Raw genomic sequence first — 18,566 nt, 5'->3', positions numbered from 1 at the left:
AATATACCAACTCTGAGAACGCACTTCAGTGCAGAAAGGGAAAATTTCCCATTCTGTACGTGAAAAGCCATTGACTTTCACTTTCGACCTTTCCGACGTTCGATTATATGATGTCGACCATCTATGATTTGAACATCGGAACAGTCGCTCATCTAACATAGACCCAAATGGTACATGGGTTACTCGCTCTAAAGACCTTAACCTGCTATATGACATTAATAGAACCTGCTGGAGGGATAAATTTGTCGCCCAGAGGTTACCACACCTTTAGAACGGACTCCCACTTCATGTCAAACAGAGCAACTCATTGTCCATCTTCAAATACAATCTGAACGACTGGATGGGTAACCGTAAATTCACCATGGGGGTTCCACCTGTGTCCCTCTTGGGCAAGAACAATCGGTGCTGATTGTGGACACAAGGGTAGAAACTTGGCTAGGCTTGTAAGGGCCCGAGGGTCAATGGCCTAGTAACTCCTTATGATCCTATGTTGATAACAGACTTCTTTTTGACCACATGTCTCTGTAGGGGCTAGAAAATACTTGTATCTTACACTTATTCTTTGCAACATCTCGTCAACATTCAGAGTAGATATAGTCACACTTTTTTCACCACTTCTAACACCCAACATTAATTATAATGCACCCTTTAGCATGCACCTGCCCAGGCATCTAAACCAGCTTAACAGACCTCAACATTTCCTCACCGAAAAGATCTCTGGTTTCAGTACTCTTAGCTACTCTGACAGACTAAAAGTCTTATCACTCTACTCTACTCAGTGTCATACAGACTCCTGAAGAGTTATCTTTGCTTAGCCTCCCATGCTATGAATGACCCAGCACTCTTTGAAATCCTTCACTACACAGAAGTTGTAAAGCAAACACCTGTTCAAGATACCTAAACCTACACCTCCACATCAGAAGCACCAGATGGTGTGACAGAAACCTAACCCAACATATCCTACATTTACAGGAAAAGCTGCCTTTACCTATCAAGTAGAGTACTTCAATAGAAACCTTTAAAACAAGTCTGGATGACTTGATTGGTGATCACAAATTTTGACCAGGAATATGTTGAAAAATTCTACTAAACAGGGAACTGTTAGTCTCCCACCAGTACATGGTGATGTGGTTGATCTCATTGACGGACTCATTTGGCCGTAAGCTTAGTAAGAGACTATTAACATATGAATCTTTGTAACAAATGCATCATATAACTGACTACTGTTATTTATTTATAACCCTGCTAATAATCTCTTTCCATCTCTTGCTGCTTCCAAATAAATCTGATTTATCCCAAAAGAGAAAATACCTATATCTTACACTTTTTTTTTCTTCTTTATATTGCATTGTTCTTACTAGGTACACTTGCTGATTGTACATTTTCTATTGTATTTTTATTTTGTGTATTTGTAACTTTGATTGTACTGCCTTGGAGCTTTTCTCCCTGGGCCTCCACTGAAAATGGGTTCTTCGTAGCCCAGTGGACCTCCCCGGTAATTAAACTGAAAATAAATAAATAAATAAAATAAAGAGATGGGTCTGAAACATCACTCTCTTGATTCAAACAAAGTAAACTCTTCAGTACCTTTAAATTTTGAAGAATGACATATGATTATTAAATTTCCCTAAGGACTTCTAAAGTGTTAATGAAATGGGCCTCTCTGACAAAACAGACGGATTTTACAATATAACACTTGCAAATTTCAAAAACAACTTCCTCACTTTACACTTCTGAATGGTATTCCATCTGAAGTATTCAGAAGTTAAATTAACAGGAGATGCAACTCTTGATGGTTTTCACCGAGATTTCCATCTGCTTATCAAAAACCTGAACCCTTGCAAAAAAAAAAAAAAAAAAAAAGGGAAAAAGGAAATGGAGACTGTAAGGAACAACTTCTCTTTGAAAAAAAATCAGAATCAGACAATTTACACCAAGTACAAGTTTCATGAATTCTTGATCACCTAATTCCAACAACGGAGCAAAAATATTTTTAACTACATTCATGTGGCTAATTCCTAGTTCATGTAGGTAAACATTAAGTGATTTGACAATGAAAAATGATTTACCTCTGCACCATATAATTTGTGCACAAGCTGACAATGCATTTTCATCCCAATGGTAAATGTTTTTGGCCTCTGTTTTGTTTGAAAGAAAAAAAAAAAAACATTTTTGCAACTTGTACTTCTGCTATGCTCAGGCCATGAGTATAAACAATGAACTTTAACCTCAGTGGCATAAGCATACAGAAAGTGTGAGGTACCTCTCCAAATACATACACCACTGTGCATGGTCAGAGACTTGCCCATTAAAGCTCCAAGGCGCAATTCACACTACTCCTAACAAGATGTCACCAAGCAATACACAATATATTTGGCAGTGTTTTAATAAAATGTTTACAAAGCTTTTTATTAAAATGCAGTCTAAAAAAAAACATAAGAACTGAGAAGGTGGGAATGCATCATGACATTTCACACAACAGATGCAACAATGCATATATGAACATCAGCAAATCACTTTAAAGACAAAAAAAATCAAAGTTCTTTCTATAGCGGAAGCAGCAGCAGAAAACTGCTGTAGAAATACCAAGTGGAAACAAGGTGGGATTACAATACACTATGGCATGTTTTATATTAGAAGAATATAACTTGGCAGTTAGAGCTATCTGAATGACTTTCTAAAGAGTCTATGCATACTGAATGCACCAGAGTTAGCCATGCAAATATGTTAATGATATCTGTTCACAAGTTCAGAACTGGCAGCACTGAACTATCAGTTACAGAGACAGCACATACGGGATCCTAGTATAATAATACCAAAGAAAGCGGATTCCTTTACATTCAGTAAACCATACAGCTGTTCTTTACTAGTATCAAGAAAAATAAAATACCGCTGAAGAACTCTGTTCTGTGTCGACTCCTAACACTGGTCCATTTACAACACCATTTTGCTTTGGTTGTGCTGCGTCAACCTTCACATCTTCAAGACCAGGTATAGAAGACAGCTGCAAAAAAAGAACATTGTGGTTTAATTACTGTAACTAATAAATACAATATATTCTACATTAATCAGCGTTTAAGGAAAACATATCAGACATTTCTGACAGAAAACATACAAAAAAATACAGGTGTGACAGCATCTACAATGCAGTTCGAAATTAGACACTTCATAGCTACACTTGCTTTCGGAAAAATTCATATGTGCGAGTGAATAACTAACTATATGTGTGTGCTCATATATGCATGTGTGTGTCTTTTTTAGGGAAGAAGCAGGAAGCTGTCAAATGTAAAAACAGCTCATATCTATCTTGGCCTGTACAAGCTACAGTAAAATAGTGATACTGAAAAAACTTCACGATTTCATATTTAAAAAATTGTAATAAACAACGAAACTGTTCCAAGGAAATATGTACAACAAAGGTATGCATACTTTACTCCTAATTAAACTACTACAGTACATCAACGATGTGATGTGGCCATGAAAGTGGACTTAAAGACATTTATTCATGTATCTGTATTTATTACTCATGGTAAAGCACTGATCACAAACATTAGTTTCAGCCTCAGAAAGAAAAAGAAAAAAAGGAAAAGGAAATGTGCATATTATATAATTACAAAGAAAGTGAAATAATATAAAACTGTTATAAGCATTGTCGAAGGATATATTTACAAATTATGTGAAAATGCATTCAGAGAGTCCAAACCTAGTAATATGCAACTATTAACAGTGTGCCACAGAGACTAGCTGGTGTATATGTGAATCAGACATATAACTGTAACATACATTTGTGCAATTCAAGTGGTTCCAGAGTTTCCTGGAGAACAGAACAGAATATTAAAACAAATCTCTTACCAGCAAATGGCACTCTAAACTCTTAGTGCCACAAAGTTCAATTCCGGGTCCGTTTCTGTTTTCATTATTATTTGTTTAAGATCTTATAGATGACCTCCCGTTCCTTGATGTCATACTTTATGCAGGTGACATCCTTCAAGAACTAAAAACCTAACAAAACAACTTATCACCAAAAATAAAAAGCCCAGTACTCAACCAGTTAACACATACAAACTTATAATCCAAAACTGCTTTGCATCACAATCAAACTTAAATCCAGACAAGCTAGACAGCCAACACTAAACACACAGAAACAAAAAGATAGCACAGTCTACAGATTCAATACCCACTTTATAAAGACTGGGCAAACGTTAACCACCCTGGTTACTAATTAAGCTCCTGATGTCTCTGCTCAAACAATCTTATTCAACATTTCTCCTTCCAACCATTTCCCACAGATATCATCAAAAATACCTCAAAAAATGTAAAGCCTACAACTGTCCCTGACAATCTGCTTGGCGAATATCTTAAAATGACAGCAAAGGCTACTGCATGTTCAGTTTCAGTTCTGACATTTTCAGATATGGATCAGTTTAAAGTCCCCTTGCTATGGAAAACAAATCAATTATTCTACTGCACATACTAATCTTTCAAACTTTAGGGCAATTTCCATCTTATTGTCCCTATTAAAAATATTAGAAAAATGCATTCACAGGCAGTTTTTTGAACTATCTAATAGATAATCAGTTTCTGTCTTCAACCCAACACAGTTCCGTCCTCGTCACAGCACCACTTCTGCTTTGCTGAAGTTTGTTAATACTGTCAAGACTCAACAGAAATGGCATACGTCTAGTTTTCATCATCTACCTAGAGTTAACAAAAGCTTTTGATACAAACCAAAAACTCTTACATAAACTCTAAGCCTTGAGGCTTACCAACTCTTCACTGCAAGGGTTACACAGCTAACTCTCAAACAGAGCACACTGATGTCCCACAAGGATCTATACTAGCCTCATACTTTTCAACATATTTACCAAGATGCTACCACAGTTCAATAAAGGTGACAATTTGACCCTAGTACGCTCTGCAAATCTTTCTTTGAACTCAAATACTTTACACAAAAAAGCTTCTTATTGACTGAAACATGGCTAAATAATTCACAACTACTATTAAACTCTAAATAAAAATAAACTGCTGCTCTTTACCCCAAAATGCATCTCTACCAACACAACAGTATTCTCTATCGTCTCTGCCCACACTACCATGTAGAACAAGTAAAACACACAAAATCACTTGGTGTCATCACAGATGACCAGTTGAAATTCGACCATCATGTATCAGATGTGGTTAAAAAAAATCATCAAAAACTAGGTACATTATATAGACTAAAAACAACTCAGTGAATTAGTCAGAAGACATATAGCCTTTACTTTCCTACTGCCGTCTCTTCTCTATGCTACCTCAATCTTCTCTATCATTCTAGTCACACAAATGTCTAGAATTTAGCAATATTATAATAAAATAGCCAAATAAGCAATAAATTATAACAGAGCACACCACTGCTTAGCCCTCAGAGAAATAAACTAGTTAGTACTACTACATCATGTAGCACTTTCTCAAATAACTACAATATACAGATTAAGTAAGCTAGAAAACTGCCCAGCCCTTAACAACTTAACACTATTCCCCTAACATAATTTTACACTATAGAAAAAAATCACTAATCACTATAACCAAATCATCTAATACTTCAAGTATCTCTATATTCAAATCAGGTAGCTAAACTATGGAACCACATCCCACTACCAATGAAATCTATTCAGAATGCAAATTCACTTAGATCTAATGTCTATAACAGTTAAAGAATCTATTCCAAAACTGATTGATTACTTGATATTAAATTTACAGCATAAAGTTTCTGATAAAGGTAAACTTTCATATATACATAAAATTATCAGACAAGAAACTTTTTACAGTGTAGATTCATACTGGAATTATTTCACCTCTATTAATGGGGGCCCACCAACTCAACAAGATAAACAATATATATTGGAATCTGCTTATAGAACTACATCTTCCATTGTCTGGAGACTTTATACATGGAAATTTTTACATAGATCTTTTTATACACCTTTGATGATGAATAAAATAAATAATAAAGATAATCTATGTAAGAGATGTAATGTAGAAATTAATGCTGACTGGGCTCATATGTTTTATGACTGTATGAAGTTGAAAGAATACTGGAAGTCAATTAATGAATTTTTGCAGGCTCTTTTACAGATAATTTCATTATTTCTAAGTCTCTTATATTATTCAACACACCTGTACCTCAATGTGTTAAAAAGATTAAGCTTCCCTTGTTATGGTCTATCCTAGCAGTGGCCAGGAAAATAATAACTAGAAATTGGATTTCAGATACACCTCCTTCGTTCAACGAATTTAAAAATGTTATGAATATAATGTGCCATATGGAAATAAGCACAATTAGAATGAGAACAACTAGAAAAACATCATATTATATTGTATGGGATAATTTACAAAATTTGTTAAAAAAATTCTAATTTCAATAGCACGGTATTTTAATTTAATTAATTGATCTGATTGTAGTGGATGTCTTTGTAAATACTTTAGTTGTTTTGTTGAATATTATAATAATACCTATTTTTAATTACTTGTATAAAATTGTTATGATATTTTTCTCTTATATGTTAAAACAATAAACCTGTTTTGAAAAAAAAAAAAAAAAAAGAATGCAAATTCACTTAAATCACAACTGCAACTTCACGTATCACACATCAGTGGATCTGCTCCTGTACATCTCAAGGACAAATGACACTGTTATCATCAGCCTATCATATTGTAAAACCATTTTCTCTTCATTCAGAATCACATTCCCCACAACTTGTCTTCACAAATACCTTTACTAGTATCTTCCAGCCAATTACGTAGTTCTATGACACTGCTCACCTTCCACCTCTATACTGCTTATATAATCTATGCACCTCTATACCCCACCTCTTAACTACGATATTAACATGTTCTGCCCTAATTAGTTCCTTCCCTCACCTCCGCTTATTTGAATTTCTAAGCACTAATCACATGATCTATTACCTATTTGACAAATCCACTAGTACACCTCTTGAAATGCTCAGTATTCAACATCTACTATTGCACAAGTATATCCTTGATACTGCAAGAGTTGCCTTTATTTCATACGAGTGTAGTCTAATTAGCAAATGAATGCATGACTGTTAATGTATATTACTTGATGTCTGTTCATATACATTACGGAATGTCTGCTTAAAATATGTTGGAGCATGTCCCCCAGGGCCTCCACTGAAAATAGCTTTTAGACTAAACACAGTCACACAAACCTGGTAAACAAAAAGCAAAAATAAATAGGTAAAACTAAAATACAATTACAAGCTAGTAAATGACCTTCTGCTCTCCAGAATAAACTACGTCGTCTTTCTCTAAGCTTTGCACCTTCTAATTAACCAAAAAAGCAAGGCTTATGCTATTTACAATCCCTCAAACACTCCTTTATCTATCTCTTATTAACATCATGGATAACGACAACAACATCATTCCTCTTGCTTCTGAATACAAATACCTATTATTTAACCTTGACTTTTTTCTAACATTTTCAGATCGCATCATATAAACACAGTAATCAACATTGTACTATCTCAACTTATGCTGTGCTACAGAATTGTTCATTTAGTCTTCTCTTCAGCCTACATTTCCCAAGCTACAAATGTTCTTCTTCCCAAAAATGGAATACGGTCTTCCTCTGGTTACATTTTACTCAGCAGAAAATTCCCAAAGACTTCAGAATGCAAAAAATAAAATATGCAGAGTCACTCTCCTGTCTAAGAGCAGAATCCACCATTATAACTCCTACAGTGCCTAAAACGGCTTCCAGTCACAGTAAATTCAACCTATCTCATAGGTATTCTTACTCACAAAATACTAAACTGTAGCTACTGCATACCTTTGCGACAGAAACTATCCACCCAAAACAAAGTTTACTCCCTTAGTAAGTACCCAGGAGAAAACTACTGCATCATGCAGAACTCTGTATAAACCAGCAACTAGGGAACATGCCTCACTAGGCCAGGCATTAAGGAACAAACTCCCAACTGAATGAATGGGCCTGGAATATCTGACTGAATTTAAAAATGCCTTCTCTAAACACTTGCACAAGGAAACTGACAGTAAGTACTTTAGGGGCAATGGTTAACCTCATCACTTGCTATCAAAGAGCATACTACCTCTAGCAAGACAATCTTTTCCTGCTAGTTATCCTGACACTTTGAAACTCTAAACTGGACTATATATAGTAAATATTGTATATAATTTTGGTTTTACTGTTAACTATTTCTCTCTCTCTCTGTAACCTTTCTCTCTACATACCATCATGTAACAAGTATTTCTTATAGAACATAAGGTTCTGTAACATGCATATGATTGTGCCCTGTAAACAAGCTTTTGGTTTTGCTACTGTTCTTATACATTTTATTTCTTGAATACTGACGCCATTTGCTTCTGTTTATTTTCTGATCATGGCTGGAAGGGGTCTTCAGACCAGCCCACATACCCGGGCTACCCAATAGTAAATAAATAAAAACATATAAATTACCAACAAATTACAACTCAGACCATACTGCTGAGCAGAGTTGGCAGGGGAATAAGGGATGGATGTAGTCTAGTGGGAGATTATGTTGTATTTAGGCAATGTGATTTGATATATAGCACTGGCATTATGTGGTTTCCTACAGGTGAATTTTTGGAAAGAGGAAGTGCCTTTCAGACAGGATGGCATGGAATCCCAGAGTTTAGGGCCTACTACGAAGTAGCAGTGGTCAATGCACTGAAGTTTAGTTTGAAGGACTTGTAATGACGGTGCTGAGTGGTCTACGTTTCTACAGTTACGTGATTAGGAGTCTCTTATTAATTTGCCTGCTAATGGAGCAAAAGTTTTATTTTGTAGTAAATTACAAAGTTGTGATTGGAGTAGGAGGTTTGCCCTTTGTTTAAATGGTAGTCATTTAGCTTTCTGAAGTGTTGTGCAGTGGTCAAATGAACCTGGGAATTTTGTTGCTGTTTGCAAAAAGTACAGTTGTGTACACTTACCATAAATGTAGATGTTCGAGTGTATTCTATTTGCAGTCAATACATTTGGGGTAATCTGCTAGCAAGTTGCCCTCAGTCGGCCTGAATTCCAAAGTCTTGAGTCCTGCGTCAGTTGCCGTCTTCTTTTCCATGACGTCAGGTCGTCAGGGGTATAAAATATGCAGCCAGTGCCATTTTCTTTAGTTTTTCTTGCCCCCGATGTCAGGTGCCCCCAAAAAAGTAGTAAAAAAAAAATACATATATATATATATATATATATATATGAGTCTACTTCTATTCACTGACTCCCATTTCGTTGAACTCCCATTTCACAGAAATTTCATTACATCGACATGCATTTGCCCCCTTCCCCAATGTTGTGCGATCCTGGAGTTGATATATATAGTAGGGGGGTGTGGGGGCACAGCCCCACATTAGAGTGTGGGGAAGCCCCCCACCTAAAATGCTTGTCGATGTAATGAAATTTCGGTGAAATGGGAGTTCGACGAATTGGGAGTCAGTGAATAGAAGTAGACCCATATACATATATATATATATATATATATACATACACATATATGCATGCATCAATATAAACTTTACCTTCATCTACAAGCAAATACACCACATAGGTAGTAGAAGATAGAGAAGGAAAGATAAACCCCAGAATGACAGGGAGATGGCGGGAGGGTAATCTGGACTGTAACAGTGAATACACTTGAACATCTACATTTATGGTAAGTGTACACAACTGTACTATGTTCTTCGTGTTTCACTATTGCAGTCATTACATTTGGGTAGAATCCCAAAGCTATGTTTGGGAGGCTGGAGCTAAACAGCATTAGGTGTGGCTATAAGGCCCTGCAGAACTGCAGTGGCAAAGCCTGCCCTGGACTTAGAGAGGCAAATGATAATGCTTTGTGAAGGTGTGAACAGAACTCCAAGTAGCAGCCTCTAGAATGTCTTTGGTTGATACTCCTCTAAGAAAGGCTGCTGAAGTAGCAGCAGCTCTGGTGGAATGAGACCTAATGCCCTTGGGCACAGGTTTACCATGGTGCAAGTAGCAGAAACGGATGCAGCGACTTATCCACTTTGAAATTGTCTGCTTTGAAATAGCCTTTCCTTCTGATCCTGCAGTATACGACACCAGTAATTGCTCAGTTTTTCTTAGAGCTTTAGTCCTGCTCAAGTAGAATCTTAGATGTCTTGTGTACATCCAAGGAATGCAGAATTCTCTCCCCCTTGTTCTGCGGATTTGGATAAAAGTTTGTCAGATGAATTGTTTGGTTAAGAGCCACACTGGAAACCACCTTAGGCATAAAAGAAGAACTTGTCCTCAGAGACACCCTGTCTGGGTAAAATATGATAAAAAGGCTCTACAGCCATGAGGGCCTGTAGCTCTGAAACTCTTCTTGCTGAAGTAATTGCTAGTAACAGAGCTGTTTTCCATGATAAGAACTTTATATCATCGGTAGCAGCTGGTTCAAATGGAGGCAGAGTGGTTTTTTTTCCAACACATAATTGAGGTCCCTTGTACGTAATGGTGATCTTCTAGGAGGCCTTAAATTTTTGGCTCCTCTAAGATACTGCTTTAGTAAAGGATGAGAAAAGATTGGTGGCTCTGTATTGTAATGAGCCAAAATGGCAGAGGCATGGATTTTAATTGATGAGAAAGACAGACCTTTGTCAAGCATCTCAGTTAAGTATTGTAATATTTGAGGAATATTTGGTTCTGCTGTATCAGTTCCTTGTGCTCGATTCCAAGCACAAAATCTCATCCATTTGTCAGCATAAGATTTTCTAGTACTAGGCCTTCTGGCTTCCAAAATGACATCCATTACAGCTTTACTAAGAGGTGTTCTTTGTATAACATGATCAGCCATGCTGCCAGGTTCAGTGTCTGTAGTTGATTGCGCAGGATCTGATTGTTTTGCTGGGACAGTAGTTGAGGTCTTTGAGGTAAGGTCCAAGCTGGGTTTTGAGACAAGTTCCTTAGGATTGGGTACCAATACTAGCGGGGCCAGTCCGGGGCAATTAGTATCATCTTTGGTTTCTCTTGTTTGACTTTTAGGAGGACCTTGGGGAGAAGAGGCAGAGGAAGAAAGGCGTAAACTGAAGGAAAGGGCGTCCACTTTCCATGCTTGTCTGTGATAAGTCCTTGTGCAGAATCTTTTCAATTGATAATTTTGAAATAGATCTATGTCTGGGCTCCCCCATTTCTCTGTTATCATGCTGAAGACTTGTGGATTTAGTTTCCAGTTGTGAGGATCCATATGGTTTCTGCGTAAATCGTCTGCCAGTGTATTTTGTTTTCCTGGCAGGAATTGAGCTTGAAGATGTATTTGGTAGGTGAAAGCTGTGTCCCACAGTGACATGGCTAATCTGCAAAGAGGGTATGACTGTGTGCCCCCTTGCTTGTTTATGTACCACATGACTGTGGTGTTGTCCGTCTTTATCAGTAGTTGTCCTGGATGAAGTAAGTCCTTGAAGGGAGTTACGGCATTTTGAACAGCTAGCATCTCTTTCTGGTTGATATGTAGATGCATTTGTTTTGGGGTCCATATGCCCTGAAGGCATTTTCCTGCCATTTGAGCCCCCCAGGCATAATCCGAGGCATCTGTTGTTAAGGTTTGGCTGGCATGGGAGAGAGTGAAGGCCCGTCCCATGTTTTGGTGACATGCCTTTGCCCACCATAGAAACTCCTGTTGTAGGCAGGGAATGAGAGGAATCATTGCTTCCAGACTGTGAGAATGTTGACTCCATAAACTTTTCAGGTACCATTGAAGTTTACTCATATGCAGTCTTGCATATGGAATCAGTAGGATGCAGGATGCCATGAAGCCCAGGGCCTGCAGAATTTGTCTTGTAGATAACTGGGTTTTTGTTGCCGTCAGTTTGAAGTAAGTAGTCAGTTGCCTTTGCTTGTCTGGTGTGTGGTAAGCCATCTGGACAGTTGTAGTCAAGCTTGCACCCAGAAATGTTATCTTTTGAGAGGGTACCAGTTGTGATTTCTTTTCATTTATTGTGTACCCTAGGCATGTTAGAAGCCTTTTCACAAATGCCAGGTGTCGAAGAAGAATGTCCTTGTTCTCTGCTTGAATGAGACAGTCATCTAAGTAAGGATATATTTGTATACTTCTTTGTCTGCAAAATGCAATTACTGGTGCCAGGCACTTTGTAAAGACCCTGGGTGCAGTAGATAAGTCAAAGGGCAGCGCAGAGAATTGGTAATGCATTAAGCCAGCCTTGAATCTGAGGTATCTTCTGCATTATTGTCTTATTGGGACATGCAGGTATGCCTCTTTTAGGTCTAGTGTCACCAGCCAAGCATTCTTGCCCAGCATGGGCAGAAGCTGCTGCAAAGTCAGCATTTTGAATTTTGGAATGTCCAGGTATGTGTTTAAAATTGATAAATCCAGTACTGGCCGCCAAGCCTTGTCCTTTCTGGGTACCAAGAACAGTCTTGAGTAAAAACCTTGTCCTTTTTCCTGTTCTGGTACTGGCTGAATGGCCCCCATATCCATGAGGGATGTAACCTGTTTTTGTGCCTCTGCCCATTGATTTTTTTGGCAGATATGGCCAACCACTTGCCATTGGCAGAGTGTGGAAATGGAATCTGTATCCCTATGATACTATGTTTAGTACCCACTTGTCCTGGGTTATAAACTGCCAATTTTGAGCAAAAAGTGCTAACTTTCTCCCTATGGGTGCTGCCGAAAGATAAGTGCTTGGTGAAGGCAAAGGGAAGTCATTGGGATTGTTTTCTGTAGGTATGCACTTTATCTCCTCCAGATTTGGAGGTAGAAGTGCCCCGTTGCTTTGACCTGTATGAATCTTGCGCCTGGTATCTGGAACCCATAGGGCATCTGGATTTGCCCCTTTGAGCTCTGTCTGACACAGGAAAGGACCAATTTTTTGTAGGCCAGTGTCTACTGAATCTTGGTGGCTGCACTTGTAAGAAGTCTTTAACAGTTTGCATAGACTTAGCTTTGTCTTCCATTTTCTTTAAAACCTCGTCTGCCTTAATACCAAACAGAGAATCATGCTGTAAAGGTGCATCTAGCAATTTAGCTTTAACATGATCTGGCAAATTTTGTTCCTTTAACCAGGCATGCCTTCTAATCACAGATCCAGTAAATGCGGCTCTGCAGGAGGCCTCTAAGGAATCAAAACCACATTGCAAAGTATGCTTTCCAACTTGTTCAGCTGCATGCAATAATTCCTGCAATTCTTTATTTTCTGCACATTCTGAAATCAACATCATTTTCTGTTTCAGCAAGCCCATAACATGTTGTTGGTACTTTAGCATATGAAATTGACAGTTTAAGGCCCTGATTGCCAAGGTTGCAGATGTATAAACCTTTTTCCCCATCTGTCTAGTGCCCTTGAATCTCTGTCAGAGGGGGTGGGATTTTTTGCTGTTGAGGCCTTAACTCCCTTTGGACCCTGTGAAATAGTTTCAGGATCAGCAGCAGGGTTTCTAAATAAAAATTTATGTGAGTCAGGGACCCTGTAATATCTGTCAGGCTTACTGGGAGCCGGAGGTAAGGAGTCTGGGGTCAAGCTTGACTCCGAAAACACATTATCCACAATGTCTAAAACAGGGGGAATGGCTAAAGGCTTGTGCTGAGGGAGAAGAAGGAAATCCCTGAGTCTCTTTTTTGATTCTGAGAAGTCTTGACTCTCCCAGCGAAAATGCTCCCTCAAAGTATGCAAGGTTTCTCCAAATGAATAACCCTCAGAAGGAGATGCAGGTGGAATAGACTCCTCAACATCAGAATCCTCATAGGGAGGTATAGATAATTCCTGATCAGAAGAGGAATCAGAAGAAATAGAAACCTGATCTGAAGATTCATAATCAGTGTCTTGCCTAGGCCTCTTATCTGGAGGGGGGATGGGTACCCCTGATCAAGGTAATAAGGTCTTCAGCCATTTTGATCATCTGCTTTTTAGGCATAGAGGCCTGGACACGTTGCTCATGCATCGTTTTTTTTTTAGTTTTAGAAGTTGCTTTTGTCTTTGGCTTTGCAGCTGTCGTCAGTTTGACATACAAATGTTGAGGTCTGAATACACCCTCAGAAGCCAGTGCCTGCTCAGCGGCGCCAGACCCATCCGAGTGAGATACATCCGTCGGTCCAATACCTTGAGTATCTTGTGGCATGCCGGACTCCACATGGGTGTCGGTAGAGGCCTGCGACTCGAAGGTAGCAGGTATCAGGGGCTGCGAAAGTGCCTCACTGAGTACTGGCGAACCAGCTACTGGCTTAGAAGAAGCTTCGTCGTCGGTTTTGGATCTCGACTGCCTTTCACTAAAAAAAAAAAAAAACTGATGCAATGACGTCGGCTGCAAGTTTTATATCCCTGATGACCTGATGTCACGGAAGAAGAGACAGCAACCGACGCAGGACCCAAGACTTTGTTAATCAGGCCAAAGTACGGTTTTGTACCTACCATAAATGTAGATGTCCGATAGATATGCAACTGCAGTCATAACCTATGGGTTGTCCTGCCTCAGTCAGCCCTCGGTCGGCCGAATTCCAAAGTCTGGGTCCGGCGTCGGCTGGTGTCGCCTCCTCTCCGACGTCACAAAGGCTGGAGTATAAAGGCATCGGCCGACGCCATCTTCTTCAGTGTTTCTTGCCCCAGATGCCAGGTGCCCTCCTAGGAAGGCTAAATTTGGTGAATGGATAAACAATTCCAGACATGCACAACAATAATAAACAGATACACCATAGGAAATACCCCAGCTAAAAGGAACAGGGGGAATGGACCCATAAAGAAAGAAAGAGGGGAAGGAGGGAGGGAAAATCCGACTGCAGTTGCATATCTATCGGACATCTACATTTATGGTAGGTACAAAACCGTACTATGTCCTTCAAGAATGCAACCACATTGCAAAGTATGCTTTCCAACTTGTTCAGCTGCATGCAATAATTCCTGCAATTCTTTATTTTCTGCACATTCTGAAATCAACATATGGGTTGAATACCATAGCCAAGCTGGGGGTGGATGGAGCTAAGAAAAGGATGGTGTAGCTAAAATGCCCTGCAGGACTGCCGAAGCAAAGCCTGCTCAGGATCTGGAGTATAAAGGCAGGTTGTAGTGTTTGGTAAATGTATGCACGTAGCTCCATGTAGCAGCCTCTAGAATGTCCTTTGTAGCCACTCCTCTTAGGAAAGCTGTGGATGTGGCTATAGCTCTGGTGGAATGTGGCCTAATATTGGCTGGCACACTTTTTCCATGGTAAGAATAGCAGAATCTGATGCAGTGTCCAATCCATTTTGAAATTGTTTGCTTGGAGATTGCTTTTCCTTGTATTCCAGCAGCATAGGCTACAAACAGCTGGTCAGACTTTCTGGTGGCCTTAGTTCTGTCCAAGTAGTAGCGTAGTTGCCTGTGTATGTCCAAGGTATGCAGCAGTCTTTCCCCTCTATTTTGAGGATTGGGGAAGAAAGTAGGAAGGTGAATAGCTTGATTTAGAGACACCCTGGAAATTACCTTTGGCATGAAAGAAGGATTTGTTCTTAGAGAGACTCTGTCCTGATGAAAGATGAGAAAAGGAGGTACTGCCATGAGTGCCTGTATCTCCGAGACTCTTCTTGCTGATGTGACTGCCAATAGAAAAAAAGTTTTCCATGATAGAAATTGCATCTCTGAGGTTGCTCCTGGCTCAAAGGGAGGAAGAGATAATTTTTCCAATACAAAATTGAGGTCCCATGCAGGTACTGGTTGTTTTCTGGGAGGCTTGATATTTTTTATCCCTCTCAGGAACTGTCTTAGCAAAGGATGTGAGAACACTGGTGGATCACAATTGTATCTTGCTGAGATTGCGGAGGCATGAATCTTTATGGAAGAATATAAGAGTCCAGAATGAAACATTTCTGCCAAGTATTCCAATATCTGAGGTATACTCAGTACTGTTGTATTCTGACCCCTGTTGGCAGTACAGATGCTGAATCTCTTCCACTTGGCTGAATAGGTTTTTCTGGTGGAAGGTCTGCGTGCTTCCAATAAGATGTCCTGAACTGCCTTGGAAAGAGTGGAAGCGGAAGGAGCTAAGGTAACCTCCAGGCTGTCAGATGTAATGTTTTCAGGTTTTGGTGAACAGTCCTGTAGTTGTGTTGTGTTAGGAGCAGGGGCCATAGGGGCAGAGGCCACGGTTTGGTCCGAGTTATGCTCAACAGCAATGGGTACCAGTGTTGCTTTGGCCAGTCTGGAGCTATCAAAATGCCTGTTAGTTGTTCTGCTTTGATCTTCAGGATCACCTTGGTCAACAGTGGCAGAGGAGGAAATGCATACATTTTTAGGGAATTCCAGCTGAAGGAGACAGCATCCATTGTCCAGGCTAGAGGATGGTGGGTCCTGGTACAGAACTTGTCCAGGTGATGATTCGTGTGAGATGCAAAGAGATCTATGTCCGGTCTTCCCCATGTCTTTGTTATTTGTGAGAAAATGTGGGGATGCAGCATCCATTCGTGTGGATCCAAGAAATTTCTGCTCAGCTTGTCCGCCAGTACATTGTCCTTGCCTGGCACAAACTGGGATTGCAGGTGTATCTTCAGACTCTGTGCTTTTTCCCAGAGAATCATTGTTAGTCTGCAGAGGGGGTATGAATGAGTCCCTCCCTGCTTGTTTATATACCACATGACAGTGGTGTTGTCTGTCCTTATTAGTAAATGTCCTTGTTGCAGTGATTTTTCGAAACTCTCGATTGCATGTATCACTGCCAACATCTCTTTTTGGTTTATGTGCAGATGTCTTTCCTTTGGTGTCCATTGACCTTGAACGCATATGCCCTCCATGTGCGCCCCCCATCCATGATCTGAGGCATCTGTTGTAATTATTTGACCTGCTTGAGGTCTGTTGAAAGACATGCCTTTGTTTAATTGACTTGCTTGAGCCCACCACAAGAATTCTTTTTGCAGACATGGAATAAGTGGGATTACGTCCTCTAGGCTTTGGCTGTGTTGGGACCATAAGCTTTTCAAATACCATTGCAGCTTTCTCATATGAAGTCTTGCCAAAGGTATCAGAAGAATGCATGATGCCATGAATCCCAGGGCCTGCAGGAGTTTCCTTGCAGTCAGCTGGGAGAGCTGTGCTAGGCCTTTGAAGTACTCTGGTAACTGCTGTTGTTTTTCCTCTGTGAGGTAGGCCATTTGTGTTTGTGTGTCCCAGTTTGGCTCCTAGGAAAATAATCTGTTGGGATGGCAGTAGTCTTGATTTCTGAATGTTGACTTTGTATCCCAAGGCCTGTAGTAATTGCATGACGTAGTCCAAGTTTTTTATTAAGGTTTGTTTGTTGTCTGCTTTAATGAGGCAGTCGTCCAGGTAGGGGTATATTTGAATTCCCTGGAGTCTGCAGTGTGCCACTACTGATGGCAGGCATTTCGTGAACACTCTGGGCACAGTAGATAAGCCAAACGGCAATGCTGAGAATTGATAATGCTCTGTCCCTGCAAGAAATCTGAGGTATCTTCTGCAGCTTTGTCTGATTGGGACATGCAGGTATGCCTCCTTGAGGTCCAGAGTGACCAGCCAAGACCACTTGCCCAGCATGGGAAGGAGTTGCTGTAACGTCAGCATTTTGAATTTTGGCACAATGAGAAAGGTATTTAGAGTAGACAAGTCCAGTATAGGCCTCCATTTGTTTTCCTTTCTTGGAACAAGGAACAGTCTTGAATAAAATCCCTGGCCTTGTTCCTGAGGAGGTACCTTTTCTATTGCTTTTATACTTAATAGCTTTGAAACTTGAATGAGTGACTCTGCCCTTTGATGGTGTGGCAGGTTTCGCATGCCTTGTCTTGTAGGTAAAGTATGGAAGTGGAATCTGTAACTCTTGTCTATTAAATCCAGAATCCAGTTGTCCTTGGTTAAGATATGCCAGTTTTCTGAGAATAAGGATAATTTTCCACCCAAGGGTGCTTCTCTCTGAGCCCTTGTAGGCGGTATGAAAGTCAAGTCATTGTTGTTGTTGTCCTTGTGGTGCAGCTGGACTGGCTGCAGCACTTCTTTGATTTGTAGGTTGCCATTGGCGGCCCCTGTAGGAGCCTCGGTATTGTCCTCGGCCACGCCTGTTCTTTCCCCTTTGAAAATTGTCCAAGTCTGGGAAGGACCAATTTTTTGAGGGCCAGTTTCTACTGAATCTGGGTGGCTGAACCTGGAGGAAATCCTTGACCGTCTGTACTGAATTAGCTTTTTCCCCAATGGACTTCAACACATCTTGTGCAATAGCACCAAAAAGCTTCTGTTTTTCCAGAGGTGCATCAAGTAACTTTACTTTGACATGGTCTGGCAGTGGCTGATCTTTTAACCAAGCATGTCTACGTATCACAGCCCCAGTCATAGCTGCCCTACATGAAGCCTCCAATGCATCATAACCACACTGAAGGAAATGATTGTTAACCTGCTGAGTGTTATGTATGTGATCCTGCAATGCCTTTCTATCAATAGGCTCAGGAGAGGCTAACTTTTTCTGTAAATCATCCAGTAAAAAATCCTGGTACTGAAACATATGAAAAAGGCAGTTAAATGACCTCATGGCTAGGGTGGTAGAGGTAAAAACTTTTTTACCCCATCTCTCCATAGACCTAGCTTCCCTATCCGCTGGCAAAGGA

General features: G+C 39.8%; 1 protein-coding gene across 1 annotated transcript in view; it reads right to left on the bottom strand.

Moving 5' to 3' along the window:
- The window catches only part of WASHC3 (WASH complex subunit 3), a 505,398-nt gene that overhangs the window by 191,472 nt on the left and 295,360 nt on the right, over positions 1–18,566 (bottom strand). The window contains exon 4 of the mRNA XM_044087748.1: positions 2,891–3,004. Coding sequence (XP_043943683.1) covers positions 2,891–3,004 — 114 coding nt within the window. The remainder of the gene's footprint in view (positions 1–2,890; positions 3,005–18,566) is intronic.

Source organism: Protopterus annectens, chromosome 11.part0, assembly GCF_019279795.1.
Source record: "Protopterus annectens isolate FY-2018-M chromosome 11.part0, PAN1.0, whole genome shotgun sequence".
Lineage (NCBI taxonomy): Eukaryota > Metazoa > Chordata > Ceratodontiformes > Protopteridae > Protopterus > Protopterus annectens.
This window is presented reverse-complemented; position numbering and strand designations above follow the sequence as displayed.